Raw genomic sequence first — 17638 nt, 5'->3', positions numbered from 1 at the left:
ACAAACCTTTTAATAGCCATGTGGTTCATGGCCTGTTGATAGTTCTGCTTTTTACCAAAAGTGGTGTAAATTTGGGCTATTAATTGATGATTAACAAATGTGGGCATTACCCACAAGATACTTGTGAAACAGTTACTTCACAATATATCTTATGAAGCACTTTGGAATGTCCTCTTGATGTGAAAGAAGCTATACCAAATGTAGGGATTTATTAAATGGGTTTGAATTGCAGATCCATTATATGGCACATTCATTAAGTTGAATTTCTGTTTGGTCAGATATCAGTAATCATTTTTGTGATAGAATAAACTAGCAAGTTACAACTTGGACATCTAGCTTTAATGTAGGCCTTTTTAAAAAAAATGGACTAGTGCCCTTTGTTAATGTCTAAATGCTTCTTACTATGAGTTACTTTGAAGTGCATTTATGTAGGTAAATGTGGTAGCTAATCTGCTTCAGCAGCACGCCACAATCAACAAATAAATGAATGACAGACTCTAATCTGTGCCATGTGATGCACAAGGAAAACAGGATCTTGATATAATGTATCCGGATGAAGTCCGCCAACAGTGAAGCCCTCCTCACCACTGCAATTGAACATCATCCTGGTTCATGAGCTCAAATCCTGGTGTGGGGCTTGACCTAACAACCCTCTAACTTAGAGGAGGCGAGAGAGCTACCCACTAATACAAATTAACTGACACTAGGTCTTGTTTAATTAGTTTCATTAACCTTAAGTGACAGCATTTTTTCATTTCAGACACCAAAGATTGTATTCCCTGCTGGACAGGTTCCGTACAACAATTGCAACAGACACAGTCAGCCCATCGCCAATAGTGACCTCTCACCCACTGGATGGGGACAAGCTTTCTGCTGTGGAATCTATAGTTGTGGACAAAGTGAGAATACATAAGCAAACATATTTAACTTTGCCTTTTTCTTACCTTTTCACATTCAAACTGAAATTCGCTTTCTCTGCTAGTGTGCAATTATCACCAAGTGGTTACAGCACAAAAGCAGCCATTTGGCTCATTGTGTCTGTGCTTATACCAGCTCAGCAACTGGAGCTATCTTCTCTGGTCCCATTCCCCTGCGTTTCCCCATGTTCTTTATTTTCTTTAAGAATTTATCCAATTTTCTTGTAAAAACTTCTGCATTCTGCTTTAACAGCTATTAATTGTTTTTATTGAAGTGTTAATGATTCACAGACTTGGTGCAAAGTAGTTAAATTTCAAGATTTCACCAAGCTTTGGAGGTGATAGTGGTGGGGACTGAGGGAAGAGACAGGAATCCGAGGAGATGGCCAGAGTCTTACAAAGATAGCTCAATCATTGACAAATGAGATTCAATAAAGATAAATGCAAGCTACTTTGTATAGGAAATAAAAACAGGAGGTCTTGTTCTCTGGGACGCTACCCTGTATAAGTGGCGCTATATAAATGCAAGTTGTTGTTGTACTCTTTGTATGGGCTAGAATGTCACAGCAAGAAGGTTGATAGAAGCCTTGGAGAGTTGCCTGACTTGATGCTTACAAGGTCCATCGGTGTGAGACAAAATGAGCAGGATGCTGGACTATGTCCTGAAATAAATTGAGTACAGATTCCTAGAATTCTTGGCCAGGCTGTAACTGTTATTCAGTTCCAGTACACCGTGATTTTAGTGCAGATCCTAGATATAGAGCAGAGCATTGAGGATAAATTTCAATTTTGGAAGGATGAACTTGAGGAATGGCAATTCTTTGGACTTGAACTCTTCACAGGGGAATTTATGGAGGAATATAAGATTCTAAATGGGGTACAAACAGAAAATGTGAAGTAATGTCAATTACATCAAGGCAGCAGAACCACAAAGTGTATGATTAGGGCTGTGAAAGGCAATGTTAGGATTGGTGACATTAAGGATCTTTACATGAAGGATAAACCTTTGGAATTGATTGAAGCAAAAATATTGGATTCATTTAGGAAATAGTTTGCAGTAGGAATACTGTAAGGTTGGTGTTCTGGAAGATGAGATCTATTAGGCTGAAGGGTGTTTTTGTTAACCATTTTGTGATAGAATGTGAATAAGATGCAGCAAACTCCCAGAACATTTATTAAAGGGTTTTAAAGGGTTACTTTTCATTACTTGAGTTTTGCGCAAAGGTAGGAGGTGTGAATGAGTTATTTTAAAGGTGGAGAAACACAGTAGCATTTTCTGTTCAGGGGATTGGGTTGAGTGGAGTCCTTGTTAGAACAAAGTGTGCATAGTCTATGGAAGGAATGGGCTGAATGCATGTTATTACATACATTGATAGACAAACGTTTCCTATTAACCTTTTTAATTTCTTTGAATTCTTGAAACTTGCAACTGTTTCCCTCCCATCCCCCCCACTCTGTGTGTTCTTTTTAAGCGCTCTGAGACTCTTTCCAGAGTGAAGGGTGCTATATAAATGCAAGTTGTTTTCAATGATTAATGAAAACGCTTACTTAATTGTCTTGTGTGATGCTTAGAATAGTTATGTTCTTGTGTTCCTGAGAAGTGCTTCATTTGGACAATGAGAGCTGCTCTATTGAACAATTTAATTGAGCAGCTAACGATGTCTTTGAGTACTTTACTGGGAACTTATCACTTGCCACTACAATGCAAAATCAAGTCTCACTGATGTTGAATTAAATATCTTTGTAAAATTATAGTGAATTATTTATTTTGTGATTTTAGTGGGTTGCATTTACTGCACTACCCTAACTTGTGTATATGTAAAGTTTTAGCCAACAGGTTTGAAATCGCAGTCAAATCTGGAATTTTTTTTACTTTTGTTTGAATGGACAGTTGAGACGGATAAGAGGATACCTTAAAGAACTCACGTTGGTGATATCTTTGTAGTGTGTGTTGGGGGGGGGGGTTGGAGAGATCGTAAGTATAAACATTAATAGGGAAAGCATAAGATAAAAATGTAAAATCTGGAAGGTGTGGGTTCAATCATTTTTCTAACAGTCAAAATATGTTACACAAATTCATTATGAATCATTCTTTAGTTATGTCGTCTCTTTAATGCTTTCAAGAATTCAGTGCACTATGAGGAAATTAATATATTTTGACTCTAAAGAAAGTGTGTCCATTTACTTGGTAATTGGCCTATCACTTTTATTTGATTCTTTCTAAAACCATAGGTTTTAATGACCTGGGTGTGCGGAGTTAAAGGTATTAATAGATGCCTATCTTTGCTGGAGAAGATCCCTTTAGTAATACAGTCCATTTCTTGTCTTGTATAATATAGGAGAGAGCTCTCAAATACCTCCACATCAATAAATAACAAATTATAGAAAAGAGCATTTGCTGTTGTGACATGACTTGAAGCCTTATTGTATTACATTAAATACATGCGTTTTTTTTCTTGTATTGTAGGAATGGTACGTAGCGCTTGTAAAATCCCAGTGCTGCAATCGTGTGACTACAACACTAATGGAGTGCACAGAACTACTCAGCAAGCTTCCTGAAGCTGATCTCCACACCATCATAACAGTTAAGGTAATGCTTTGGTCAGACTGGATAGAATTAGGTTGACTGTTTCATTATAGTCTTCTCAGTAAATCACAGGATTAAGCATGTTTTCAGAAATAGAATCAAATGAAACCTTGAAGCCAAGGGTTTTATATTTTGTATTATGTATGCAAGAAAGGTAGATTAATACATCCCAGGATGGTGTCACCTTAACACACCAAGACTGTCCTCCAGTCATTAACTGTAATGGATGACTGCTAAATGCCTTCTATGCTCTGTTTTACGAATGTGATGTCCATATGTCCATTGACTGGCAACAGTGTTGGGGGAGTCATTTCATGCAAACCACATAAATTGCAGCACGCACCTTTCCAGCCAGGACCTGAGACATCTTAATCTGGGGAGAGGATCACTTGGATGTCTTTTACTGATGCTCACTTAATTTAGTCACAATCTTTCTTATAAATTTAAATACCCTGTAGGTGAAAGATGCTAGAAATTTAAAACGCTATTGGTTATTGATGTAAAGTTATCTCTCCTGGTAGCTTGATGGTGCAGTACACAATCTGTTGTAGTATGAGCAATACAGCCCAGGAAGGACCTGGTTTGATTCTGGTCAGTGAGTCAGTTGGTTTCAGCTGAACGATCAAAGGATGCATTACAATTTGGCTTCAGTGTCAAAATGGAAAGAGGGAAGTCAGCCAGTGATAATAACATAACAGATATCCAATGACCTTGTTCTGAAGATTGTGTGTGTGCGTGTTGGTGCAGACCAGATCAATCTTGGCCTTGATGCTTCATCCACCCCGCCCCCCTCCCCACCACACACACACACACAAACACACAGTTGAGCAACTTGTTGATGGTCACCTGTGAAGAACTGGCATATTGGCAAGGTATGGGAGGATTGTTAATGCCTATTAATCTGCACCCCAGAAGGCATAAGCACTTGGGGAGATAATGGATAAGGTAGGAGGATTAATACCCTATTTTTTTCACTATACTTACCCTTTTAGGAATTCAGTTTGAATCTTCTGACTCCTTGTTTGGCTTTGGGTTTGCAAGAAATTTCTATGGAGAAAAGCAGTATCTTGTTTGAAACTGCCAGGAAAATTACCTTAGATCACATGACTGTTCGTGTACAACGTCTTCCCAGCAGCCATCAGGTGTTCCAAATGGTGCATCCATGGCAGAATTCCTTCTACTGGAATAAAATTGATGAACTTTATGGTAAGTATATACCATTTTATAGAACAAACGTTTGATTTAGTGAACAAATGATTGTATTGTCCAAAGAACAAAGACTTCTAATATGTTGAACATTGTTTTCACAGCATATATTTAAAATTCCTTAAAAATGGTTAATTTACTAAGAAAAATTGTTAAATGGATGTTTGTACAACTGTATCATGGCATGATGCAGCACAGAATGTTATATTTGCATCCATGTCTGCAGGTCCCCACCAATTTTTGCTCTGCATCCAAAGTCATGATGCTTATCCCTAGTACCAGTTTGGTCCGAGTGCAAAATATCCAACTAAGAGGAACAGTTGGGAACTAAACTCAGATAAATCTTTGTTATGTTAGCACAGTGTAATCTGCATTTCTTGTGCCATCCTGAATTTTCTTTATATAGTTTTTCTAGCCAACCAATTTTTGTGTGTACAGGAGCTCCTCTATGATTATTTCACTTGAAGGGTGAGATATAAATTCAAATTGTTATGTATTTGGATCAGGGTTTACTGAACATTAGAGGCTAACTTGTATTCTGGAAGGAGAAGCTCCTTGTTTCTTGTTAAGTCAGTTTCAGCTCCCTGGGATGTCTTTCCAAAGTGAAAGCTGCAATACAAGTGTAATTTGTCGTCGTTGTTCTGTGGACCGAGATAATCGTGTTAAATTGACACAAACAATAATTAATCTAATACAGGTTTCCAAAACTGAATGGTTTTGCTAGGGTAATTAGTGAGACTATTTCTACAACTCAGTGATTGAAAATCCTGAATATATGGACTCTTTACTCCAAAGTATTTTTTTAAACATTGGATTGTAATAATATGTAATGCTTTATTACAAGTGGTAATTAGAACATAGTCCTTAATAGGAATTAGTGGGAAACAGCTAAATATGAGGAGAAATAGAGTATAAGGAAAGAGCAGTAATAATAATAATACAACAACAACAACAACAACAAGATTCCATTTATAGAGCGCCTTTCACGTCAGGAGGACGTCCCAAGGCGCTGCACAGTTGGGTCATGACCCGAGCAGGGGGGAAATGGTCAGGGTGAGGGAAGGGAAGGGAGGGAACGAGGAGGGGGGGAAATGGTCAGGGAGTTCTGAATGACCTGCAGCTTGTGGAGGGAGGTGCCGGGAAGGCCGGCGAGGAGAGAGTTCCCATAGTCCAGCCTTGAGGTGACAAAGGCGTGAACCAGGGTTTCAGCAGCGTGAGGGGTGAGGTAGTGCCGTAGTCTGGCGATATTCCGGAGGTGATGGAAGGCGGTGCCAGTTGTGGTGCGGATGTGAGGGAGAAAGGACAGCTCAGGGTCGAACAAAACGCCGAGGTTCCTGACTGGCTTTGAGAGGTGGAGAGTGCAGCCTTGGATGCTGATGGTGTCAGCGCCTGAGGTGCGGAGGCGCTGACGTGAGCCAATCAGGAGGGCCTCGGTTTTTCGCACGTTGAGCTGAAGAAAGTTGTCTCTCGTCCAGGACTCGATGTCGGACAGGCAGCTGTCAGGACATCGGTGGTCGTGGAGTTGAGAGTAGAGGAGGAAAGGTAGAGTTGGGTGTCATCCGCATACATGTGGAAGTTAACCCCATGTTTGCGGATGATGTCACCGAGGGGGAGCATATAGAGGGTGAAGAGGAGGGGACCGAGGACAGAGCCCTGAGGGACACCACATGAGACAGTACGGGGGGTGGAGGAGAAGCCATTCGTTGAGACGAAGTGAAGACGGTGGGAAAGGTAAGAGCTAAACCATTCAAGGACAGTGCCTTGAAGGTTGAGGTGGGAGGACAAGCGGTGGAGTAGGATAGCGTGGTCGACCGTATCGAATGCTGCCGATAGGTCGAGGAGGACGAGGAGACAGAGGGAGCCCTGGTCACAGATGGTCAGGATATCATTGGTGACCTTGACCAGGGCAGTTTCTGTGCTATGAGCAGCACGGAAACCTGACTGAAGGGGTTCGAAAAGAGAATGGGTGGAGAGGAAAGAGCGCAGTTGGGAGGCGACAACTCTTTCCAAGACCTTGGAGAGAAAGGGGAGGTTGGAGATGGGCCGGTAGCTTGATAGCTGCGACGCATCAAGGGAGGGTTTTTTCAGGGTGGGCGTGATGATGGCAGTTTTTAATGGAATGGGGACAGAGCCAGAGGAGAGGGACAGGTTGATGATGTCAGTGATATGTGGGGCAAGAAAGTGGAGCTGGGAGATAAGGAGTGGAGTGGGGATGGGGTCAAGGGAGCAGGTGGTTGGTTTTAGGGATAGGATGAGTTCAGTGACAGAGGGTGGGGAAACGGGTACGAAGGTGTGTAGGGGAGGATGGGTAGGAGTCGGAGTGTGGGAGGGAAGGGGTGGGTGGTGGGTGGAAGTTGGAGGGGAAGTGACCGCGGAGCGGATTCCCTTGATCTTGGATTCAAGGAAATCCAGCATCTCCTCGCAGTGAAGGTTGGAGGAGATGACCTGCGCGGGGTGGCGGGGGGGACGGAGGAGTCGGGATGTGGTGGAAAACAGTAGCCTGGGGTTGTTCTTCGCCTCCAGGATTATCCTTGCATTTGATATAGCGCTTTTCACGTTGGGAGGACGCCCCAAAGCGCTTCACAGAATATACTGTAAAGTGAATTGACTGTATATTTGTCGGCGAACGCGGCAGCCAATTGCGCACAGCAATATCCCACAAACAGTCGTAGATTGAAAATGACCAATTGATTATTGTTTTGTTTTTTTGGAGGGATTATTATTAGGCTCTGTGTGGAGTAAGGAAACTTGCCCAAGGTTTCACGCTGCCTGGAATTGAACTCAGGTCTCTCACTCGCAAAGCGAGTGCTCTAACCACTGAGCTACAGGACTCCACGTAGAATGGGATGAGTAGATAACTCCGTTAGAAAAGCTAGCATCAGCACCTAACATAATGGACTAAGTAATCTCCTGCGTTGTAAATGTATGAATCTACAAAGGCAAATGCAATGAGGCAAGATTAGACTGTTAACAGATTTTGACCTAATTTCCCCCAACCTGTTTAAAGAAAAGCATAACATTCAGTGGGTTATACATTTCATATTGTTACAAGTAATTTAATTGTTCCCAAGAGCCATGTTTTGGAAGTTTCAAAACCAGTTCAGATAAACCAAAAGTTGTCACCCGAGCCCCTTCAGTTGTAACCTGACAGCTGTCTATCACACAGTAGTCTCATCATTTCCCAGTGCTTTAATAAATAGATATTATGCCCAGCTCATTGCTGCTTTCTAAGAAAGGGCCTTGACATCTGGATTAAAGATTTATTTTTCTCTCTCCTTAAAACTATCTATTAATTTCTCTGTTGGAAAACTAAAATGATAATGACCCTTGCACATAATATAGCGACTCATTACGTCATTGAAAAGTCTCAAGTGCTTCACAATATTTTTACTGTGATGTGTAGTGACTCTGTAGTTGTAGGAAAAATTACAAATTTAGGACATTATCCCTTAACGTTCTGGGTCTATTGGGATCTTGAACATGCAGGAAAATCTGCGTTCTTTATATTTCCTCTTCTATCCCTCTCCCTCCCTCCCCCAGCAGATTTGTTTCTTTACATCACCATTGTGTTGTGTCTGAGCCGTTTGCTATCAGCACTGTAAATCAGAAGTTCTGAATCTTTGTGAAAATCCTCCTCTCAGATATTGATAACTGGCTGCTTTGATTAATTGTTTCACTGATGAGTATCATTTGTTGATGCATTTGTTACCCTGAACTATAATACAATTATATTTTAGAAAAGAAATAGTGGCATTTCCATATGCTTAGTGGATTTCCCTTTTTGTATATAAAGCTGAGTGACATTTACAATTACAATTCTTGCTCTCAGGCTTGTAAGTGCTATTCTGTAGTGGATGAAATGAATGATCTTGGCTCAGCCTTTGGGCTATGGTACTGCTGGGGAATGATCTTTCAGTTATTAGAAAAAAAAGCTAGCCCTAATATGCAATGAAATATGACCCAGAATCACTTTTTTTTCAGACACTGGCCAAATCACTATGTCTGTCATGAAACCTGGTTTACAAAACAAAGATTACAAATTTAATTTGTATCTTTCCTTGTAACTATCTTTAGTATTATGAGAGTGTGCTTTAGGGAGATAATACATTTTAGAGCTGAGATAACAAACCAAAGCTTTAGTGTTGAATTCATTTCTTTTAATCAATCACCTTCTGTAAAGTGCTTCAAGATGTTTTAAATGAAAGGTGATTTATAAATGCAAGTTATTGATGCAACACATTCCAGCTTTTTTATTGTCTTGGATAGCTAAAAACAGAACCGAGTTTGTCAACCTCAACAACCACATTCAAAGTATGTTTGCTGCTGTCTGCAGCATTTAAAAAAAATTAATGGCACCGTTTTAAAATTCATCACCTTGAATGTTATTACATATATCTTGTTGAATGTGTGGTTTTGTTAAAAAAATCGTTCTACAAGGCTTGTAGATATGAACCTGATTGTTTAATGAAACCTTTTGTTTTGCAGGAGATGTTCTCTTCTATCAAACTGTCCTTCGTCTGTGCAGTGCAGTGGCTCAGTACCTTCTGTCTCTTCCCAAATTACCTGCAGCTCTTCAGATTCCTACTGACAAAGAGGCAGACATTGCAAAATTTGTTGTCTTGTCCCTGGAGGTAAGGTTTGAGAAGCTTGGAACAGAGGGAAAAAAAGTTGTGTAATGGAGAAAAGGAATTTACTTTTGAAGCTAATACTTGCTAGTTATATATTGTAATTGTCTCCTAGTGTTGTAGATGTTAGAAGGGCTGTTCCTCCTATTTATTAGGAGCTGCTTTGTAATGATCCAAACCAAATGACCTGCATACGCCCGGCAACTAAAGTTGATGTTTCATTAAGCTGAGAAAAATAAAACTGACACCTACAAATTGAAATCCCCAGACTGTACCTCAACTTCTCTTCTACTACTCCTCCCCCTCCACTGCCCCATACAAAATAAAACCCTAGATAGAAATCCTCACCAATCTCTTTATGGCATCTATCATGTACCATCATATATGTATATAACATAGGAATCCAAGTAGAAATAAACACTTTGTACTTTCCTAAAATGCAAAATACTGCAGATGCTGGAAATCTGAAACAAAAACAGAGATCGCTGGGAACACTCAGCAGGTCAGGCAGCATCTATGGAGAAAGGAAAGTGGGTCAACATTTTGAGTCCATGCCCCTTCGTCAGAACTGGGGGATGTTGGGCGGGGGAAAGATTTTAAGGGCTAACAGAGAGGGGAGATAAGGCAAGAAAGACAAAGGAGAAAATGATGTGGGGGACAGGGGATGATGGGTTAAAATGGTGCTAATGATGCAAAACAAAGGAGGGCAGCAGAGGAAGACCAGAGAGACAAGGTGTGACTGGGACCTAGATAATGTGTTTATGGTCACAGAAGAGGGAGAAGGGGAAGGTAAGCTTTTATGGAAGATGGGAGCTGTTCTTTTGGTCTGAAGTGGTTGAAATCAACATTGAGGCCAGAGAACTGTAAGCACCCAGTTTGTACTTTCCATTTGGTTAAAACCAATTTTCAGCTGATATACGCAGCAAGTTCTAAGCGCTCTGAGACTGTGCTATAAAAGTGCAAGTTGCTGCTGTTGTGGGAACATAGGAATTGCAAGACAAAAAAACCCAAGATCCATCTAGTTCACCTTCTACCATCATGGTAGTTGCAAGCTACAATAATGGAGATGTTGATAGCAATTAATTCTGTATGGATTAGTCTACAACAGAACTTTGGGAACCTTAGATCCAAAGTTGCCTGGTTCTTCCAAGCCATCCTACACTTACTATATGTCATGGCTCAAATTACTAATATACTGTATCCAAAATATTATTTTCTAAAATAAATGATCTAATTTGAATGAATCAATACTTTCCACTTACGCCATCTCCCTCGGGAACTTGTTCCGTAGATTTATCACTTGCAGATTAGTCTTAAATTTACCCTCTTCAATCCTCTGGTTCTACTGTTCTGGACAAGTTGAAACAGCTTGTCATAGTCTACATTATCTAGTCCCTTTAAAATCTTAAAAACGGCAACCATATCATTTCTCAACCTTCTCTTTTGCCTCTTCCATTTCCCAATTTCTCTCAACCTCCACTTACTGTACTATATTGGGCCTCAAACCACTGTCTCTAGCACCGATGAACAGCAAACTTGTGTTCCCCCAACAATTTTTACCCATGGATATTGTGATATTTCTTTAGTTGAGCGTATTTCGGTTGAAATAATATCAGGCACAGGTGTGAAGTAGTTCTTGTTACCAAGATGCTGTTGTGTTCTATCCTGCCATGTTCTCTTTGTTGTGAAATTGTTAGTTAGGTTGCATTTCCCCAAGCTAACATTTAAAAAAAATCATTGACCTTAAATATCATTTTAAGTCTAATTTCCATTTGGGAACAATATGTCTGTCATCGTAAGTTTGATTGTATGAAATAATTGAAACTGTCTGGAGGAGTATTGTTGCATGTGGCAATGTTGGATATCTATTCCGTTCAGCGGAACAGAGGGATAGTATGACTTTATATGTGCAGGTATTATTTTCTATTGTGTAGGCGGTGAGCTGGCAGCTGATGCATGATCAAGTTCCACTGAGCCTGGATTTACAAGCCACTTTGGATTGTTGCTGCTTGGCCTTGCAGCAGCCTGCTATTTGGAACTTATTGGCATCTGCAGCATATGTAACGCAAGCCTGTTCAGTTATCAACTGTATAAGGTTCATCATAGAAGCGGGTAAGAATTTTTTGTATTGCTGTCAGAAATCAACAATAACAACAACTTGCAATTACATAGCGCCTCTCATGCAAGGTAGTGTCCCAGAGTGCTTAAGTAAATTAAGTTAAGGTGTTGCATTTTTAATTATTCAATAAACTATTCATTTTGCCTTAAACATACTAAATGATAGATCACTTTCAAAGTTATATAATTATGTGAGATAACAAACGAGTAGAAAACTAGACAACAACGTTTATAGCGCATCTCACACAAGTTCTACTTTTGACAGCATCTTGATTTGAGTAAAATGGTTCACTTGTGATGAGAAACTGACCAATGATCTGCTGCAGGATCTCTGAATTTGGTGATTTTTCACCAATTTAAACTTGTTTTTCTCCAGTGGCAGTTGAACCAGGTGATGAGCTTCTTCATCTCGAGGACAAGAGGAAATCAAAAAATAGAAATGAAGATGAAGAGGCTACAAATGTATCTGAGAGTAAGTAAATGCTCTCCTTGTTCTTTCTGTCCTTTTTTACCTTCTTTCCAGCCCTCACCCCTTCCTGGAGTTAACTAATTACACATTACTTTAATTTGGAAATTGGGATCATTTAACCTAGCCATTAGTATCCATCCAAGGGGAGTGCAGCACTCGCATAGGTACCATTCCTCAGAGGATGGGGCTGTCTGCCTATTCTGAGGTGGACATTAAAGATCCCATAACATTAGTTAAAAAGAGAATGAAGATTCTCCCGGTGTCCTGATCAAGAATCTTGTAGATAAAATCAGCTATTTGCTTCATTGCTGCTTGTAGGATCTTAACTGTGTACACATTGATTGCACTATTTGCATATGAAAAATAGTTACCATACTTAAAATAAAACAATAAAATGATGTTGAATATTTTTATATTATAGCTACTATAAAAATGTAGATCTTTCATCCTTCCTGCCCTGAGCAGTTGCTGCAAGAAACTTTAGAAATGAATTGGTTGTTGTAACATTGGTGAAAAACAAGGCTACAAACTTCTATTGATTCTCCCTTCTATTTTAGGGGCCAAGTACATTGCAACAGCTTGTGAAGTAATGGCTGAAATGGTGGAGTGTCTTCAGTCTGTACTATTCTTTGGACACCCCAGCAATAATCGAATACCAGCGTTCTTAACTCCTCCCCTCAGAAATATTAGTATCAATCTGGCCAGACTGCCTCTGGTTAACAGCTACACCCATGCTCCTCCTTTGGTATGTATGGCTTACTTCATTGGTGAAGTATTGTTTTCAAAATGGGTATTTTCAAAGACTGAGGTGATGGGGAGGTGGGGGGTGGACTTTGGTACGGGTGAGGATATTGACAGGGGACTTTTGAATCAATTTACGGTTGCCAGTTTTGAATCCATGGAGTTACCTTAGGGACTTTTATGGGAATGTTTCATTAAACATTGCCTTTAATGTCAAACAATTGAGTAACATTTTAACTTTTAATAAAGATGGCATTGGTAAAAGAATCCTTTTGCAGGCATACGATTTAAATTTGGCTAAAATAATGTGCGTACAGAATAAAATTCTCCATACCTTGAACTATAAGAGAAAATATTGTTTGTTATGTTCTGTTATTACCATCTTAATTATTTAGGTTAATTCTTTTCTAAGGTTTTAAAGTTAAACAATTCTTCAGAAATCTCTGTATGTGGGTCCTACGCTTATTCCTATTTCTAAAAGGGAGGAGCCTGAAATATCAAATGCCAAGAATAAGTTAATGCAGTAACACCAAGGCTTGATTTTTAATATTAACTCACAATTGACTTTCCTTAGGTCTGGAAATTGGGGTGGTCGCCAAGCCCGGGTGGTGAATTTGGTACAGTTCTCCCTGAAATACCAGTGGAGTTCCTTCAGGAGAAAGAAGTTTTTAAGGAATTCATTTATCGGATAAATGTCCTTGGTAAGTGCAGAAACACTTGAGTCAAATGAATGTTGGCCAAGTTTCAGCACAATATTATTTAAATGTGCTCTTAGCTTCACAAAAGTCTTTGTTTGCAACATGCTGATTCTGTTTTGATACATTTAATTCCTCCATGAGCAATGTGCCACAGAGGATTGTTGTAAGGAGCCAAAGCCTTATTTGAACTATATTATTATTATAACTAAAGCAATTAATTATTTAATTATGTTTTAGGATGGACCAGCCGAACTCACTTTGAGGAAACCTGGGCAACTCTGCTTGGTGTGCTCGTGACCCAGCCGTTAGCGATGGATCAGGAAGAGGAGGTTCCACAAGAGGTACATGAAAATTGAGTTTCGAAACTGATGTACAGAAGAATTGATTGAGCAGATCAGGTGTCAGACACACCATAGTGCCTTCCTCCCTGCTTACTTAATTCCTGGAGAGTACTAGATACAAGCTGGGAGAGCCAAGGCTAAGCCTTAAGTTACTGCTGGTGTTTAACCAGCTAAAATTGCAGAGCACCATAGAGCAAACTTCCTGCTCTTAGGACCACCCTAACCTGTTCAGGCTTTGACTTGCAGGTTTAACAACAGCCAAGTGGAAAGAATCCATGTCCCTCCCAAGTCCTGTCCATAAGCTAAGGAATTAATCACCCACAGAGTACTGCAGACCCACTTGACACAGGAAGCAGACTACCAAGATTGCCACAGAAGGTTGACTCGATTTTGGCATTTCATTACCAAGCATGTCACCTTGCGGCCAGTTCAGCTGGGAGCAGCTGAATTAAATTGGAAATTAAAGCAGTTCAACCAGCATCTGAAAGAGGAGACTGCCTGAATGTTACAAATATGAACCTTTTTCAGAACTGGAGAAGCTCCTTTTGTGAGATTGAGAAGAACAGTTAGGCCTGACGAAAACAAATAAATCATCGAGGAGTTAAACATATAAAACCACTACATACACACACAAAAGCAGCAAGGAATGTACATGATGTAAAGCTAATCTTGTATTGCAGGGTGACTGCGACACAAAAGTAGAGACACAAATAGTCTGGCTTAATTTTCCTGTGGCTGCCCGTTTTGCATTTGTAAAATTTTCCTCTGAACTTCTGAAAGAAGGGAAAAGCAGGACTCTTTTTTTAAATTGATCCACACGTAATAACGTTGAACCTAACTTAGGCTTTGGGAATTTTTTTCTTCAGCAAGAACTCGCCTCTCATTAAAACATCCCTGCTTAAATATACCATTAACAGAGCGGTCGGTGTTTGTGCATGTTTCGGTTTGGTCTACATCTTTTACCATCAAATGTGACACTTGAAATATTAAAAAGGTCATGCAGCAGGATCTCGTAATATACATTGGCCAATTAAATATATTCCACAAATAAAGCTGTGTTGGTAATCGTGTCATAATGACAGTCAACACAAATTTGTTAAAGGGAAATTGTGTTCTCATAAACATAATTGAGTTCTTTGATGAAATAACGGAGAGTATTGATGAAGGCAGTACAGTTGATGTAGTGTACATTGACTTTCAGAAGGCATTTGATAAGGTGCTACATAATAGACGAGTTAGCAAAATTGCTCTTTTTGATATAAGTGAATGACTTGGACTTGGATATAGCGACCAACATTTTAAAGTCTGCAGATGACACAAAACTTGGGAATGCAGTAAACAGTGAGGAAGATGGTAGAAGACTTCAGGAGGACATATACTGGTGAAGTAGGCAGACACATGGCAGATGAAGTTTAATGCAGAGAAGTGTGAGGTAATATATTTGGGGAGGAAGAATGAGGAAAGGCAATATACAATAACTGGTAGTTTTAAAGAAGGTACAGGAGCAGAGAGACCTGGGTGTTCACATACACAGATCTTTGAAGGTTGTAGGACAGGTTGATAGACTTGTTAAAACGCATAAGGGATCCTTGGCTTTATAATAATAATCCTTGCATTTGATATAGCGCTTTTCACATCTTCTCGACGTCTCAAAGCGTTTCACAGAATAGACTGTAAAGTGAATTGACTGTATATTTGTGGGCGAAACGCGGCAGCCAAGTGCGCACAGCAGTGTCCCATAAACAGTCGTGGATTGAAAATGACCAATTTATTATTGTTTTTTGGAGAGATTATTATTAGGCGTGGAGTAAGGAAACTTGCCTGCAATTGAACCCAGGTGTCTCGCTTGCAAGGTGAGTGCTCTTACCACTGAGCTACAGGACTCCACATAAATAGAGTATTATAAATAGAGGCACAGAGTACAAAAGGAAGGAAGTTCTGGTAAACCTTTGTAAGTCACTAGTTAGGCCTCAGCTGGAGTATTGTGTCCAATTCTGGGTATCACACTTTGGGAAGAATATCAAGGCCTCGGAGAGAGTGCAGATGAGATTTACCAGGATGATACCAGGGATGAGGGACTTTAGTTACTTGGAGAGACTAGAGAAGCTGGGATTGTTCTCCTTAGAGAAGAGAATGTTAATGGGAGATTTAATAGAGGTGTTCAAAATTATGAGTTTTGATAAGAGTAGATAGGGAGAAGCTTTTTCCACTGGCAGGTAGATCATTAACCACGGGACATAGATTTAAGATAATTGACAAAACCAGAGGGTAGATGAGGAGAATTTTTTTTACATAGGTCTGGAATGTACTGCCTAAAAGGGTGGTGGAAACAGATTGAATAACAACTTTCAAAAGGGAATTGGATAGGTATTTGAAAAGTAAAAATTTGCAAGGATATGGGGAAAGAACGGGGGAGTGGGACTGATTGGGTATCTCTTCCAAAGAGCCGACGAAGGCACGATGCGTCGAATGGCCTCCTTCTGTAATATTCTATGATGTGAGCAGGTTGTTCATTTAAAATACTTTAACATTGGAATTACAGAATAGGAGTAGGATACTTGGCCGTTTAAATTTGGGGGAAATTAGTCAGTGTCTAATAATAATCCTTGCATTTGATAGAGCTCTTTTCATGTTTTGAGGAAGTCTCAGAGTGCTTTTCAGTATTACTATGAAGTATAGGGATTTTATTTGGAGTCGAACATTTTAGCCAGCTTGCACAGAGCAATATCCCACAAACAGCAATATCCCACAAAGAGCTATGAAGTGAATGACCAATTTTGCATACAGACAACAGTGATGATAGCATTCCTGGCACTCCCCTATAGCAGCTAATGGGTTCAAATCCAAGGACCTACTTTAAGAATTGCAAAAGAATGCTGTTGAATGGAATCTTGCTATCAGATAGTGTTTTGTCTGTCGTGACCTTAACTTCATTGGTAGTTTGATATTTGGACTGTTTCACCTTCAGTTGATTTTATAAATAGTTTCATATTGTGTCATGCTTATTATTTTGAGGTTGCTTTTGTTTTATGATGATATAGTATCCTGTTCATGTTTTTAGGAGGACACTGAGAGGACCCAGATTAATATTCTTGCGGTGCAAGCAATAACATCCTTGGTGCTAAGTGCCATGGCAATTCCAGCAGCAGGGAATCCAGCCACTAGCTGCCTTGAACACCAGCCTCGTAATAAAACTTTGAAGTCTCTCGATACAAGGTCAGTTTTACAATATTTGCTTATCCAGCTGTAATAAATTTTCACGTATAAAGGAACTCACACAACCGTTTTGTTATCTGGTATGGACAAGAATGTCTCTCTGAGGTTTTCATTCCATTATCCGTGCATGAATGGAATTTTGACTTCCCTCCCCCATTGGTCCCTTTAGTTTGCTGTTTTCAAGGCCAAATGTGTTTCTTCTTAAAGGGAGGGGATGAAGATGGCTTGTTTCTAATCCCACACCAATGACACTCTGGCCAGCAATCTGAGCACTGATTTATTCTCCATGTGTATTGCAGCTGAGATTGGGAACCAAAAGGAAATTCGAAATCAGGGTAAATGTCTCATGCTCTGATGTTGCATATTAATGCATCATTAACCACTGTACTGCACTCTTGAAAGTTTCTCTTCCAGGTCCTTTGAGAGTTATTCCAGTCCATCAAAGTTAAGAGGCACTGAAGCTTTAATTCTTAGAACCTATCCGATTAAAAATTCTTCTGCAAAAAAATAATTTTAAAATGTTCCATTTACAGATTTTAGTTGATAGTTGATGAACATGACTACAACAACAAATTACATTTGTGTAGCGCCTTTCACGTCAGGAGAATGTCCCAGGGCGCTGGACAATTAGGGATTTGGACCCGAGCTGGGGATTGGGATCACAGGGTGGAGGTCAGGGAGGGTAGGGTAGGAGGGTGACCGAAGGTGATGTTGATGAGG

At 39.9% G+C, this 17638-nt stretch overlaps 1 protein-coding gene across 1 annotated transcript in view; it reads left to right on the top strand.

The window, feature by feature from the left end:
• htt (huntingtin) overlaps nucleotides 1–17638 on the top strand; it is a 111046-nt gene that overhangs the window by 83317 nt on the left and 10091 nt on the right. The window contains exons 46-55 of the mRNA XM_042342911.1: nucleotides 761–899; nucleotides 3385–3507; nucleotides 4497–4710; nucleotides 9196–9341; nucleotides 11270–11447; nucleotides 11830–11925; nucleotides 12480–12667; nucleotides 13238–13364; nucleotides 13599–13702; nucleotides 16764–16918. Coding sequence (XP_042198845.1) covers nucleotides 761–899; nucleotides 3385–3507; nucleotides 4497–4710; nucleotides 9196–9341; nucleotides 11270–11447; nucleotides 11830–11925; nucleotides 12480–12667; nucleotides 13238–13364; nucleotides 13599–13702; nucleotides 16764–16918 — 1470 coding nt within the window. The remainder of the gene's footprint in view (nucleotides 1–760; nucleotides 900–3384; nucleotides 3508–4496; nucleotides 4711–9195; nucleotides 9342–11269; nucleotides 11448–11829; nucleotides 11926–12479; nucleotides 12668–13237; nucleotides 13365–13598; nucleotides 13703–16763; nucleotides 16919–17638) is intronic.

The sequence above is a fragment of the Callorhinchus milii genome, unplaced genomic scaffold (genome assembly GCF_018977255.1).
Source record: "Callorhinchus milii isolate IMCB2004 unplaced genomic scaffold, IMCB_Cmil_1.0 Scaffold1, whole genome shotgun sequence".
Classification (NCBI taxonomy): Eukaryota; Metazoa; Chordata; class Chondrichthyes; order Chimaeriformes; family Callorhinchidae; genus Callorhinchus; species Callorhinchus milii.
Note: the sequence above shows the minus strand (reverse complement) of the source record. Positions and strands in the feature narration are given on the sequence as shown.